The sequence below is a fragment of the Martes martes genome, assembly GCF_963455335.1.
Source record: "Martes martes genome assembly, chromosome: 8".
NCBI classification, from domain to species: Eukaryota; Metazoa; Chordata; class Mammalia; order Carnivora; family Mustelidae; genus Martes; species Martes martes.
Genome location: NC_137895.1, coordinates 82,006,132 through 82,021,000, shown reverse-complemented (window position 1 = coordinate 82,021,000; position 14,869 = coordinate 82,006,132). Strand labels below are relative to the sequence as shown.

The 14,869-nt window shown below is 41.2% G+C and overlaps 1 protein-coding gene across 1 annotated transcript in view; it reads left to right on the top strand.

The window, feature by feature from the left end:
* The window catches only part of SLC38A1 (solute carrier family 38 member 1), a 63,988-nt gene that overhangs the window by 26,043 nt on the left and 23,076 nt on the right, over nt 1-14,869 (top strand). Inside the window, exons 4-5 of the mRNA XM_080810919.1 lie at nt 3,513-3,588; nt 3,868-3,983. Of these exons, the coding sequence (XP_080667045.1) occupies nt 3,513-3,588; nt 3,868-3,983 (192 nt within the window). The remainder of the gene's footprint in view (nt 1-3,512; nt 3,589-3,867; nt 3,984-14,869) is intronic.

Here is a 14,869-nt window from a genome sequence, read left to right as displayed (position 1 = left end):
GCTCTGCAAGTCATGTTCATTATTCTCATCCTGCAGAAATTCTGCAGGAAAGCCCTGGCAATCATGCAGGGACTTTATTCTTTATCCCTTTCCATGGTACAATGTATGACCCTAGTAAATGCCCCCAGGGTCACGGTGCCTGCGTCCCATTCTTCTCTGCCCACCAGCCCTCCGCCGTGGACTCTGAGGCACACTGCTGGGCTGGGAACGTAGATCTGCCCTAACAGGCAGCGTACTGGTGTTCTGTTTGGTTTCTTTGAACATGTTGGGGCTTTTCTCTTGATTTAAAATAATGGAAATGCTTTTTGGAAAACAAGTCCCTCCACAAGAAAGTCAAATGGGGGACATTGTGGATGAAGATTTGGTTAGACTTGCGTTGGCTGTTAAAGTTATCCTGATTAAATAGTGTCTTTTATTTAATAGCAACACTAAATTCAAGTCCCTTTCATCCTGGCAAGTCCAGCACCCACATTTTTTTAGGGGGCCGTCTGTGTGAAAAGGAAGACCGCTTTTCCTTGCCCCTCTTCAGCCAGATCTGTAAACCTCAATTCTGTGTAAAGATTTAAAATAAGGGCAGGGCACCTGGGTGACTCAGTCGGTTAAGCGCCCAACTTTGGTGTCCTGGGATGGAGCCCTGTGCTGGGCTCTGTGCCCAGTAGGGAGTCCTCTTGGCCCTCTCCCTCTCATTCTGCCCCTCCCCACTCACTCTCTCTCTTTCTCAGATAAATACATAAAATCTTAAACAAATGTTAAAGGCAAAAGAAGGGTCACACCAATCATTAATAGCAACACCAACACTATACCACTGCCAGGTTGGTCTCCAAAGATACTGGTTTCCCCAGGTCATTCTCTTGCTAAGAACCTGCAGTAGTATTTCTCAGGCCTCTGCCTTCAAGTTCCCTCTGGCTGATCCCACCAATATAAGAGGCTTTTCCTTCTCTGTATTCCTCATCTCTACTCCCTTTTGCACAGCCAGACCTCCCTGCTGTGGTTTTTAGCTGGCGCAGTCTCTCCCGCATTTCAGGGGACCGAGGTTGCCTTCTACTTTGTTTCACCCTCTTGCTGGACAGGTGGCAGGCACAGGCAGATGCCGAAGGGAGAAGCCACAGATCGTGCGGCTTCTATGAGGTGATGGCCCCAGGGCAAGGTCGTAGTATGTCTACCGCCTGTCTTGAGCTTATCTTGGCAAAAGAAGGCGAACTTGGAGAAGTAATGCCAGTGAGAAGCCAGACCCCTTGATGAAAGACGAAAAAGGTAGCTAAATTAAACCAACTTTGATGAGATGTATCTTTTATTTAAAAACGTTTTATTGTGAAATACAGCATCATTCAAAACACCATATGAAAATGTAACGTACAGTCTAAAGATATCTGCTTCTTTAAAATAGTCCAATTCAAGTGGCTTTACATTTATTAGTGAAAAATTCACTGTGACTAGTTCTTCCCAAAACTGGACAATTAAATTTTCAAAGGAATAACTGAAAAGCATCCCTAACGTGTCTTACTAATCCATGCAGCAGTTTACCTATGGACTCTTCTCTTCTTTGACAATAACACCTGTTTTGTTAGTGGAGATTTGGAGATTTCTTTTCTTTTCTTTTCTTTTTTACAGATTTTATTTATTTATTTATTGACAGGCAGAGATCACAAGTAGGCAGAGAGGCAGGCAGAGAGAGGAAGAAGCAGGCTCCCTGCAGAGCAGAGAGCCCGACGCGGGGCTCGATCCTAGGACCCTGGGATCATGACCTGAGCCAAAGGCAGAGGCTTTAACCCACTGAGCCACCCAGGTGCCCCACTGGAGATTTCTTTTAAAGATTTATTTATTTATTTGAGAGAGATAGAGCACAAACAGGCTAGGGGAGGGGCAGAGGGAGAGGGAGGAGCAGACTCCATGCTGAGCAGGGAGCCCTACAAGGGACTCAATGAGGGTCTTGATCCCAGGACCCTGGGATCATGGCCTGAGCTGAAGGCAGATGCTTAACTGATTGAGCCACCCAGGCACCCCTGGAATTTTTTTTTAACTAGGCTCCACACCCAGTGTGGAAGTCAATGCAAGGGAGATCAAGAGTTGGACACTCAACCAACTGAACCACCCAGGTGCCATGGGAATTTTTTTTTTTTTAGTTTTTTTTTTTTTATTTTTTAAGATTTTTATTTATTTATTTGACAGAGAGAGAGAGAGTACAAGCAGGGGGAGCAGCAGAGGGAGAGGGAGAAGCAGGCTCCCCACTGAGCAGGGAGCCCAACATGGGGCTCAATCCTAGGACGGAACCCAGGATCATGACTGGAGCCGAAGGCAGACACTTAACCAACTGAACCACCCAGGCACATCCCCCCTTCCTTGTTTTTTTTTAATTTAGGTTTTTTGTTTTTAAAGATTTTAGGAATTTTTTTTAATTGGGAATTTAGCCCGTAATGGTCTCATATTAATCGTTAATATATTTGATGGTTCTTCAAGGTTTCTGGATTCCTACTTCTATGTCTGTATATAGTTTACGCAGCCGGTCTGAATCTTTCCCATCCCAACTTCAGTCCCACCTCCCCCATGCAGAGGAGTGACTAACATCTAGTGCTGTTACTCTGTGCCTGGAGCTATACTGATGTTTTACACATGGTCTTTTATTTAATTCTACCAGTAATGCTACGAGATAATATAATAGTGTTACTCCCATTTCACAGATGAGAAGACTGAGACAGGATGCCTTGTGCCTAAGAGCTAGTGAGGATTTGAGCTCACGTTCTAAATGCCCCACTTTCTTAAAGCCCTATAGCTCTGCCCCTCATCGTGGACTACATGCTCTGCCTTCCCCCACCATGATCTCGCAGCCTGAACTCCTACAGCCTCATGTTGGCCTGGTGTCAGCGTCACTTACTACCCATCCCCGTGCCTCCCTCATCACCTGGCCTGCTGGCTTGCAGATAGCAGTTGCTGAAGGAATTTCTGATGGGGAAAGAGTTATTTTCTTTTTTGCAGCAGAGAGGGAATGCTTTATTTACTAAGTTTGCACGCCAGGGATGTGAGCCCAGAAGGAGGCCCGTTTCCAGGATTCTTTTAAGTGCCCGCTTTATAGTATCCTTGACATTATCGAATTTTCAGTGAGAGAAAATTCTGTGTAAAAGTTAACTTCCATTGCATATAGTGTTTTAATCCATCAGTATTGAAATGATTTGAGATTATTCTTTTTGATTTATGGTTGTCTTTCATTTCATCTCGAGATGAGCACCTGCTATTAGCAATGGTTTCTACTAAGTCGAGTGAGGAATAGAAAAACATATGAAGCAAAGTATCTGTCCCTTGGAGCGCTTGGAGTTTATTTGGTCAAACGAAAATGGAGACAGTGAATTCTGGCAAAAAAAAAAAAAAAAAGTGAAACGAAACAGAAAGGTGGTTGAATCGGGCTGTAAATGCTAAAGGAACTGACTGATAACTTTTCATGTGTGATGTTTTGATAAGTAATAATGTGAAGCTTCAATCATTATCGTGAAGTTAAATTATTATACGTGTCTTTACAGCAAGTTTATTTCTGACCGCGAGAGTAGAAGAAGTCTCACTAACAGCCATTTGGAAAAAAAGAAATGTGATGAATATGTAAGTGTCATTATAATAAAGGATGCTTGTTTGTTTTAATCACATGAAATGGGACAGATGTTTTTAATTCATGTAGCATAATACCAGAAGTATAGCTACTTATATTCCCCAGGGTATCCTATTTATCTTCTGCTGAAACCCATTTTAAAAGATAACCAGACCACTAAGGAAGTATTTCTTGAATTTTATTGCCACACGGGTTCCTAATAGCACTTTAAAGACTTTGGCACGATGAACCTTCCTGGGGACTGATTTGCTTATGTTTGTCTCTTTGTTTAGATTCCAGGAACAACCTCCTTGGGCATGTCTGTTTTTAATCTCAGCAACGCCATTATGGGCAGTGGGATTTTGGGACTCGCCTTTGCCCTGGCAAACACCGGAATCCTACTTTTTCTGTGAGTGTTGACATTGCTGTACTTTCCATGTTAAAACTGTATTTTCCGTATATTTCTGCTCATCTATAGAAGAAATTGGAAATATTTCTAAATAGTTCTTCTCTTCATGTTTTTACTAACCGGTTAAGTTATGAGTACATACTTTTACATTGTTTATTGGAATGATTTTCCAAGTTGCACCTTACGTTTATGAGGAAGGGGAAAGAGAAAACCTTTTTATCCACCAAAAACACCAAAATGAGCCTTTATAAAAAGGATTTTAAAATTTCAAAATAAGATTTTTGGTATTTTTGGATTCTCTGTCACTTTAAATCTCAGCTAAAAGGTCAAAATATTTGGAGGTGTCTAATCCAACCACTCACCACTTTGGTATTTGGATTGCAATGGAACATGTACTATATCCAAAGGTAATCGCAAATTTGTTTGTAATAAATAGCCAAGAAGGACAGATGAGAAATTAGCATGTACTTTTCCTCTGAGAGTTAGTTAAAAGAAAATAGGCAATTTTGTTTTCAGATAACTTTCCTCGCACTGTTAAATGGGCCTTTCTGCAGATGTACAGAGGGCTTGTTTTCAGTTGGAACAAGATGAAAACAGATCATAGAATTTATACCAGGAAAATTCTCACCCAGCCTGATTCCTCTCTCAAACCTGTAGGGAGTATCAGTGGTGTTTTGCCTGAAGAGGCAAGGAGGAAATTCTCTTCTCCAGCCTTCCCCCGCCACAGACTACACTCAGTGTTCCTCATTGGCCTCACTTAGTAGTTTTCATTGCTGGATCATTGAGATGGGAGCATTATTTCCTTGGAAGCAGTGACCAGAATGGCTAGAACTCCTACAAATTGTGTATATTCCTTTAGACTTAGAAAACTGTAAAAAAAAGAAGAAAAAAAGAAAAGAGAAGAAAACTGTGATGAAAGTACACTGCTGCCCATTCCATTACCCAGGGATCAATGATGCCCATCCATGCTGGGCCATTTTGGTCAGTAGTACTAGGGATTAACATTCTTCCTCTTACATGTAAATGCACTAGACATGTCTTTCCTAGAAATAAAACTCTGTTTAGGACAGTGAATTCAAGACATTTTTTTCCTTATTGGCCACCCAACTCTGTAAACCCTACTGCAGCCTCTTCTCTCTATTGTGCTGGTGGATCATTTTGTGTGGTCTTTCTGTTTATGTATATCTTGAGCCAGGTGCCAGGTTTTAGGGTGAAAGGATGGCGTTGGACAAAATATTTCTATGGTGACTTTTTTGGTATGTGTGGAACTCTGACCCTCTGAGGATACTGCAGGGTTGCTGCACTTGTAACTTTCAGAGCAGTGACTAGAGACACCCGACTGGTAGTCCCAACTCCTCTTCTGAATGGCTCTGTAGTCTTAAGCAAGTTACTTAGTCACTCTGAGCTTCAGTTGCCTACTCTGTAAAATAAGGCAACTATACTAGAAAAATCTCAGAACCGTGCCAACCTCTGAAACCTGGTGATTCTGTGACTATTTTCAGTTATTCCTAAGCTGGAAAAATGTTTGGTTCGGAAATGTGTTTTACGCTGATTTATTTATGTTTATTATCACAGTATTAATTAGTTCTATGTTAAGTAGTTGAAGAGTCAATTCTTTGATGATGGTAACCACAGTAACTCTTGTGGCTCTTACTTTGTACCAGGTACTATTCTAAGTCTTTATGCTGAATCCTTGCAAGTCTCTGAGATAGGTACTAGTGTTAGTTCCTGCCTTCACAGGTAAGGGAACTGAGGCAGTGGGAACAGACTTTTATTTTGAAATCTCTCTTTGTAACCATTCTGGGAACCCCCTTCTCTGGGAATCCCCTTCACCTCTCTTCTCTCCTAGATCCCCTATTTCCCCTGTATTCCATTTCTTCCTTTTTCTGGATTGACTTCCTTGCTTTTGTTGCTGAGAAAGGATGAACAGAAATAATTTTTTCCGAGGCCTTAATGTCTGCAAAATGTTTTTATCCTGCCTGCATCCTGGATTGGCAGTTTGGCTGGATAAAGAACTCTATATTGGCAATAATTTTCCTTCAGAATTTTGAAGGTATTGCTTCATCGCTCTCTAGTTTCTTCTGTTGTGAAGTCCCATATCCTCCTGATTCCTGATCTCTTCTCTATAGCCAGGGTTGAAATTTGTTGAATCTCTTTGTCCCTCATGTTCTTCGGTTTTATAGTGATGTGTCTTGATGTGGCCCTAATCACCCACTGTGTCAGGCTGTCGGTACCTCCTTTTCTTTTAGAAGGTAACAGTCTTCCGTTTGGGGATATTTTCATACACATTATTGTGTCAATGAATTCCTTCCTCTTTTTTACCTTTTCTGTTTCTGGAACTGCTCCCCAGATTCTGGAACTTCTGGACTTGTCCTCCCAGTTTTATTCTTTAGTTTCATTTCTATAATTTTTCACTGTAGTTTCTGGGACATGTCCTCAATTTCCCTCAGCTCTTTACTGAATGCTTTACTTCTGTTATTATTATTTTTTTTTACAGGAGCTTTTAAAAATTCTTGAAATGTTCCTTTCTTATATTATTTTGTTTTATGATTTCAGTGTTTTCACTAAGGATTCTAGTGATAGTTTGTCTCTGTTATGGAAAATTTCAAGCATAAAGTGGGAAGAAGAGTATAAAAGATTGCCATATTCCCTTCATCCCATGGCCTTACTTGTTTAATCATCCCCCTCACCTGGATTGTCCAGAAGCAAATCCCAGCTCTAATATCATTTCACCCATAAATATTTCAGTGTATTTCTCATTAAAATATAAGGGCTATTAAAACATGACCATAATATGTTACACCTAAACAATTATCAACAGTTCCTTAATATCATCAAATATCCAAATAATATTTGAATTGCCTGTTTATCTCCTTTAACAAAACAACACCTGGATTTTCCAAATCTCTACTCGAATAAGGTCCATATAGTTTAGTTGGCTGATATGTGTTTTAATCTCTTTTAAGCTGTAGGTTCCCCCATTTCTCTCTCCTTTTCTCCTGTGCAATCTATGTGATGAAGAAACTGGGCCGTTTGTCCCCTAGAGTTTCCAACAGTCTGAATTCCACTTACTGTATCCCTCTGGCACAAGTTGACTTTTTGTTTGTTTGCTTTGAAATTGATCTTTCATTTTAGGATCTTTCCTGAAATGTCAGGTGGTCCTTCTTTGTCTGTTATATTCTAAAGTAAGGGATGGGGAAAACAAGGCCAGTTTACACCTGCCACCCATGAGTGGGGCTCGTTGGGAATAGTTTCACTTAAGGTGTTGTCACCAGCCTTTTACTTGGGGAACCAGCAGTGTTGGTTACTCTTTGGCTGCTGGGATCACCCAGCATCTTCCAGTTACCTGCCGGGAGGGTCTCAGCATTGCCGCCATCTTTTTGGGAACCCAGTTGGGGGCACAGTTTAGGGGTGGATATCTCAGTTGCATGTGTTCACCTAACCCCAGTTTTCCTGGCAGTCCCCACTTTCCCCTCCCCCACCAGGTTGTGCTGGGTCCCTCATCCAGAGACCCGAATTTTATACTTTACAGAGAATGTCTCTTCAGATATATGTCTTTTGCCAGATAGGGGAGGAGCAAACCCTCAGCTTTACAGAATAGGTGCCTGGTCTGGGGAATCTAGTTATTTCTTGAGGATCCCCTTTACGTTAGCTCATCCTTTCCACGGTTCCCTACTTGCAGGAATGCCACCGGGGCCTTTTGGGAATTCTGTGGTGAAAATGGGATGAGTCTTGGCTTTCTCCACTGCTAGTTGAAGGTTCAGCTTTGTCTACTTTCCAGTTCTGAAATGTTGTGCTTATTGTCTCCTCTAGTGTTCTTAGGAGGGAGCAAGAGTAAGTTCTTATATTCAGTCTGCCATTCCTAGAATTCGGTTGATTTTTAATTACAGTGATTCAGGGATAATTGATCTCCTGTCTCATGATTCTTCAGTTTCTGACTGAAGCAAAGAATTGGATAAACTCGACACTTACAGTTGTCGGAAGACTGCCCTGCATAAAACTCTTACAAATCATTTGGTTACTTGCAAGATGGGCAAGCACCGCACACCGAATCATCAGGTGAAAGCTTGTGAAGGTGGCTGTATAGAGACCCAAACTTATAAGCTCTTCACAAAATGTAGCAGTCTCCTACCTTAGAACAAGGACTCACTCTGTGTGTCGTAAAACCAGCTGCTCCTACAGCTGCTCAAAGCCAAGAGGCAGTTGGCAGGATCAAGGTATTTCATCTGGTACAGGGCCTTGTTCCAGACTCATATTAGCCAACACAGAGAAAGAGTCCAAGCCTGTCCAAGCTTCTTTAGAAAAGCAGCTGGGAAGGCTCCTCCGAGTCTCCCTGAGCCTGGGTGCGGAGCTCGTCACTAGGGTCATCTGAAAACTTGCGGGAGTGATTTCTTTTTCTTGGATGAATTTGGGGCTCATTTTTTTTTTACCTAACTATAATGGCTGTCATCCCTGTTTAACACACATCTGATTCAGTTGGATTCAGTGAACTCTGCCCCATTGGAAGAATGCAGTTAGGTTTTGTGTTTTCCTGAATTCTGAAGCCCTGTATTCCATCCGAGGAACAGGAAGTATGGGAATGGGGAATCTTCAGCTTACAATTGTTCTGACGGTATATGTTCTCTTTGGGGGGCAAAATGGGGCTGTACCCTGAGGCAGCAAGTCGGGGATATGCTGAGGCATAAGTATCTCAGGGTAAAATGCACCCATTGAACTCAGTTTTCCTAAGATTAGGGATCCAAGGAAAAGGCAGTGAATGCTGAAAACTCTTCCACTATAACTCCCTCTTCTATCACTGATTTTTTTCTTTTTTCTTTTTTTTTTTTAACATAGCTCCCCTGTAACTCCTTCATGGCCAAAGTGGCATCAAAAGTAAATACTGGCAGGGTGCCTAGGTGGTTCAGTGGGTTAAGCATCTAACTCCCGATCTCGGCTTAGGTCACAATCTCAGGGTCATGAGATTGAACCTGGAATAGGGTTCCGCACGGGGTGTGAGCCTGCTTAAGATTCTCCGTCCCCTTCTCCTTCTTCCCTTCCCCATCCCAAGGAAGGAAAAGAAAAGGAAAACAAAGTAAATCTTGGCGTGGAAGAATGGTGGGGTTTGTTTTATTTTTTATCTCACTTTACCATCTCTCCCACCTGAGCCCAAAACAGGAAAGTTACATTTCTAAAGGTATCTATTAAGAGCATACATTTTATAGGAAATGAATGTCTTTAGAATGTATCATTTCCTCATAGTAGTAAGTAAATGAGAGGTTTATTAAACTGTATAGATTTTATATTTTTTCATAACTTCCTGGCATCATATTATTATTATTATTTTAATAATGTAACCCTTAAGTGTAAAACTGTGAAAAAGGAGAATGTAATCGATGATACTTCTGAGACCTCAAAAGATATGATCATTTATTATAAACGCTAAGTTTATAAACCATCTGTTTGAAATGATAATTGTGAAACAATATCAGTTTAAATTTTATTTTGGTTGATTACAATTCAGAGGCTCTTTTTTTTTGAGTTTTCGTAGTTTTTGAGTCCCGTTTGCCATTTTCTATGTCACTTGGTTGTGAAGATAAAAATATAATATAGCTAAAGACACTCTTTGAAAAGTGGCACACAAGAAGACATTTATTAATTAGTGCCAACCCTATAGGACTGCTATGAGTGTGTGTGTGTGTGTACACGTGTGTGACAGAGGGAGAAGAGAGTATGTGTGTGAGAAAGTATGTGTGAGAGAGTGTGTGTGCGTGAGAGAGAGAGTGTGTGTGTGTTTCTGAGAGAGAAAAATGAAGGGAGTACCAGTAGTGCCTTGTACATAGTAGCACTATAGAGTACCTGTTTGTGGGATTATTAATTAGGAAGTCATAAATAATGGTTAACATCTATTGAACAGTAATTACATATGCTATTTTATCTCATTTAATCTCCATCAACACTATGAAGTAAGTATTAGCTCCATTTTACAGATGATGTAACTGAGGCATAATAACAACTTACCAAGTTGGGGAGCCAAGATTCCATCCAGGCTTTTCTGACTCTAGAACCAGTGTGATCTAAAACACTATACTGTCGTTTTCTGATACCTTCATCAGAAACCAAATCTGCATTATTAATGTACATTATCAGAGAAATTCTATTCTTATCAATAGATACCAGCAAGTTAATATTTCAGCTTTAAAAATCCTCTTGTATAATCTTCAATATTCCTGGACTATGTTACTACTGTTTCACCAAGAACCGTCGCCCTTATTGTAATGGAAATAGTTTTGTAATATCAAGTGCACCACATTGTAGATCAGGGGTGGTCAGGTTCCTGGTAATAGCCCATAAAACACATGCGTAAAGTATATCATAAAACTAACTTACCTTCTGAACTGCTTCATATGTGTCATATCTACACCCGACTTGGCCTCGAGTGCTATTTAAGTATGTCCCTTGTCTTCGTGAGCCCTTGACCTTAATTCCTTCCAAATATTTAACTAAATGTTAAGAATTAAAAACCAAGAACTAACAAAGTCAGATAATACCAAGCCCATTATTAGCGAATTGGTTCAATACTCAGAGTAGTTCCATGAACTAGAATATCAGACGACTATATGAAAGAGGAAACTGAATTGTATGTACTGGTATGGAAATATGTCACAAGAATATTATTGTTTGAAAAAGCCTGACCATTAGGTGGAAGCAGGCGAGGGAGGAGAGTGTGTGTGTGCTTACACCCCACAGACTATTTCGGAGGGTGCACGAGTGAGCTGTTGACAAGGGTTGCTTCTGGAGAGTGGCACAGGGGCTGGGGTGCAGTGAGGGTGCAAAGCTTCCATTCTGTATTGTTTTTCTACCAGGTGTTTTTAGGGGAAGAAACTAATGAAAAGAAGCCTGTTTTTTTAAGGAATTTAAAACCAATGCAATAAGGCTTTTTTTCCCCTTCTTACCTACAGAAAACTGAGGAAAAGCAGATTTTCAGTATTGATATTTAAGACCCTTAGAGCGAGAATAAGCAGTTGATGCCGTGCCACCTACTCCATACTGTATTTTCAACCCCATCTGCCTTCAGAGAGCCTCCATTTCAGCCACACCATGTCCTTCTTTTCTGTAAAGGCCACCTGCACCATCCTTATCACCCTGGCCTTTTCCCCTCCTTATTCCCACGCACCTCTGTGCTTCTGAATCCTGACAGGCCTGTGAGGCCCAGTCAGATGCCACCTCCAGACCTGTTTCCCTGATCCTCCTTTACCTTTCCGATTGAACTCTGAGCCCTACAAGGGCAGGATTAATGTCTAATTCTTCCTTGTCCAAATCACCCCCCCACCACCACTTCTAACCCCTCACTCCCCACCCCCCCACCCTGCTGGCCCCAACAAGATCTAGAACAGTTGCTTGCATACATGTGATTCTCAATAAAGTTTCGTTGACATGAATGAATGAATACTTAAGAATTAGGTTTTGCAAAACCAAAACAAGCCTTTAGGGCAAAACAATGGCCCTCATAATTGGTGCAGACTTATTGGAGGGCAAATACCAACTGAAAGGTTTAGCTCACCCTCAAATTTTCAGTGGGCTGTGGAGATGTAATGATAATAACCAGGTTAGCACAGGACTCGCCCCCAAGTGGTTACTTGGTTACTTTCCTGGGAATGCCTCTTTCATTTGAACATTCTAAGTAGTTCAGAGCCTGTTAAATTCTGTAAGAGGTTAGTATTACATTGCTAAAAGGGCATTTGTTGTTAAATTGCTATTTGCAAAAAGGAACGTAATTGTCATTTTCAGTGTACAGCAATTACCTTCACTTTGTGGTAAATTGTCTGCTTCAATTGTAGGTGAATTCTGTCTCTCTTTTTCTTAATATTTACCTCTGTGGACCACTAAAAAGATGCAATATTGTATTACCTATAATTACAGTGTTTACAAACAAACCAGTAAATGGCTATGCCAGTAAGGGTCAATCTAGAATATAAAGATCTCTGTAAATCAAGATCAGACTAGCAGGGGACTTCTCTCTTTAAATTCAGTGTTTTACAGTTGAGCCTACATAAGGGACAGACAGAAATGGAATTAGAACCATAGGTCCATCAACACATTGCCCTAAGTCCTGTTCTTATCTTGTAGGTATTTGATCATTATTAGCCTGTCACAAAAAAAGGGGGGGGGCTTCTCACGATATCAGGAGGTTTGTATTCTTAAATAACTGTCTCAGCATAGCTCTGAAGTCTCCTATCTTTTTTAGCAAATTCTACTAAATTGGAGTGAGACCGCAGTGTTCCTTCACAAATATGTACTCTGCATGATCCTGAATTGTCACTGCTTCGTTACTTCATATGTATTCCAGAAAGTTTGAATCACACCCACCAAGATGATAATTTTGCTCTTAGCAGTAACAGAGATGGTCTGTGTGATATTTATCAAGTTATTCCTCATAAATGTTAAGTCGTCTCTCTCTGTGCACTCCTTAGCAGGCAGTTCTTTGCCTGCTCCTGCGGAAAGACCAACTGGATCTTGTGATCTTAAAAACCGGGCGGTTAAAGAGGAAGTCAATAGGGAAACCCTACTCTTCCGGTGATCCTAGGAGGAGGTCCATGAGTATAGTCACAATCCTCTTCCCTCTTGTCAATCAGTTACTTGTTTTTAAAATTCTTTGAGTTATAGTTACTGTTCCTTAGAAATGATCTGAAGGGAAAATTGTTGTCCTTCAGCTGGCAGCAAAAATCATTGGCATCAGAGTCTCTTGTTTGGGAATAATAATACTGGAAGAGGAGAAATGGCACATTCAGCCTTGCCAACATTTGAGATACATGTAAAAAGGGCAGTGGCAGTGCCATTGAACTCTATTGAGATTCTCTGGATTAAGCAGCTTTTCAGAAATCAGGGAAATAGGAGAGTGGTTAGTGTTGTGCTAAAAATGAGTGCTTATTTTGTAAACGAAGAGGGTTGGAAGAGGGTTGGCAAGCGTAGGAGATGAGTCCCACCCATTGTTTTTAAGAGTTGAGCAGTTATGCTTAGTCGGTGAGTCATCTAAGATGTGTCTGATAAGGGGTTCCAAGAAGGCAATTCTCGTGGCCCCAGAGGTGCGCGGGTGTGTGCACTGCGCGCTTGTGCGAGAGCATGCACCCGGAGTTGGATCAGTCCTGTGGAGACTGAGTCGCATCCTGACCCGGTGCCGCGGTGCTACCCAAGGACAACAGCATGGCCCCCATTTGGAGCACTGTGTTTTTCTCAGGTTGCAAGAGGCAACTTAACTCTACCGTCTAAGGTTTTACCAGTATTAAGACCTCCGTGAGGTGTGAATGCCCTTTCGTTCATTTTCCTGGGTTGCAGTAAGCCAGGTGTGTATCAGCACAGTAGGTCCGGACAGCCCAGAAATTTGGATTTTCAAGGTTAGCTTGAACTTTCACTACTCACAGAGTGGTAGCTGGTTTAGTAGAGTGGAAGACTGTCCTTGTGTGGGCCAGTTAGCTGTGCTTTGTTCAATGGCTACAAGCTTCACTTCACATCGGGTCCGTGTTTCAACACTCTGCAACTGCATTAGAGGTTTGCCAACTACAGCGTACCGACCAAAACCACCAGTAGCTTCTTTTTGTCTGGCTTGCTAGCTGCGAATAGCTTTTTTTTTTTTCTTTAGAGAGTTAGAAAAAAAGATGTTATAAAGTATGCATGTGCCGTGGGACCTATAACAACCCTATTTATCGTCCTTATTTTATAGGTAGAGAAGCTAAGAGTCACAGAGGCTAAGGCACTTGCTAGGATGACACTGTGATTGGTGTGGGATGAGGGGAAGGAGGGCAACAAGCCCATGGTGGAGTCCTCTTAACTCTTCCATCGCTCCTTCAGTGTGCATTGTTACCATGGAAACAGAGTAGGAAAGTATGAATGGAGCCACAGCTCCATCGTTCCCCTTAGAGCTGAAGTCCAAAATACCCACCAAGAACAGCACACTCCTTTATTTAATGGTTACGTGGACTTTTTCTGTCACTCAGGAGTTACATCTTAAGAGTATGATAAAGGGGGCGTCATTTTCAAAGGTAAGGATCTAGGTTTGAGGAAAAAGGAAGCCAGTTACTCTTGTGGAGCGGAAGAAGAGGAAGGAGGACATGTCAAGAGTTATAAATGGAGTGCCCGCCAAACCCACAGCCCTCTACCAACGACTATAAGCAAAAACAGGAAGTGGTAGTGGCACATGGCTTTATTTCTTACCAGTACCACTTCCTCTTTGAAACTCAGACCTCCTCCTAACTGTTTAACTTCATGAAGTATCAACTGAATTGATAAAATTCTAGTTCTGTCTGCATACGTCTTTTAAGTACTTCATTCTCTGTAGGATCATACTAGATCTTACTTCATTTGGTCATCGATGAGGCATATTTCTTTCATTAGAAATTAGACAAGATGAAATATCTAACCAGCAGTGAGACTAGTTTAAGAGCAGCTTTGCACCAAGAAATGTAGATTTATCTACAAGGAAAGAAATGGAAGGAAATGTGTGAATAATTGATCCCGGCCTTTTCCCAGCTCAGCACTTAAAAACCATCCCTTTCACTCTCTGATTTGTAAATATTACAAATAATTGCATGCCACCAAATCCTGGTGTGCTCGTCCTCTGACCCTCAGAATGTTGAAATTTAATCACAATGTAGTGACTAGGAAGTACACTTTGGGACTGAATAATTATGTGTTTCTGCTCCTTTCTTTAAGTATTTTGTGAGCTCCTTAAATGAAATTGGGACTATATTAATGACCTTGGGGTTTAAACAAATGCAACTCTTCCCCCTCCCTCTCCAAAAGGAAGAATTGGAATAAAGCTACTATCATTTAAGAGGTTCTTTACATTTTTCATTTTAACACTATTATTGTAAGTGAGATAATCATTAAAGACCATTTTGAAAATACATAAA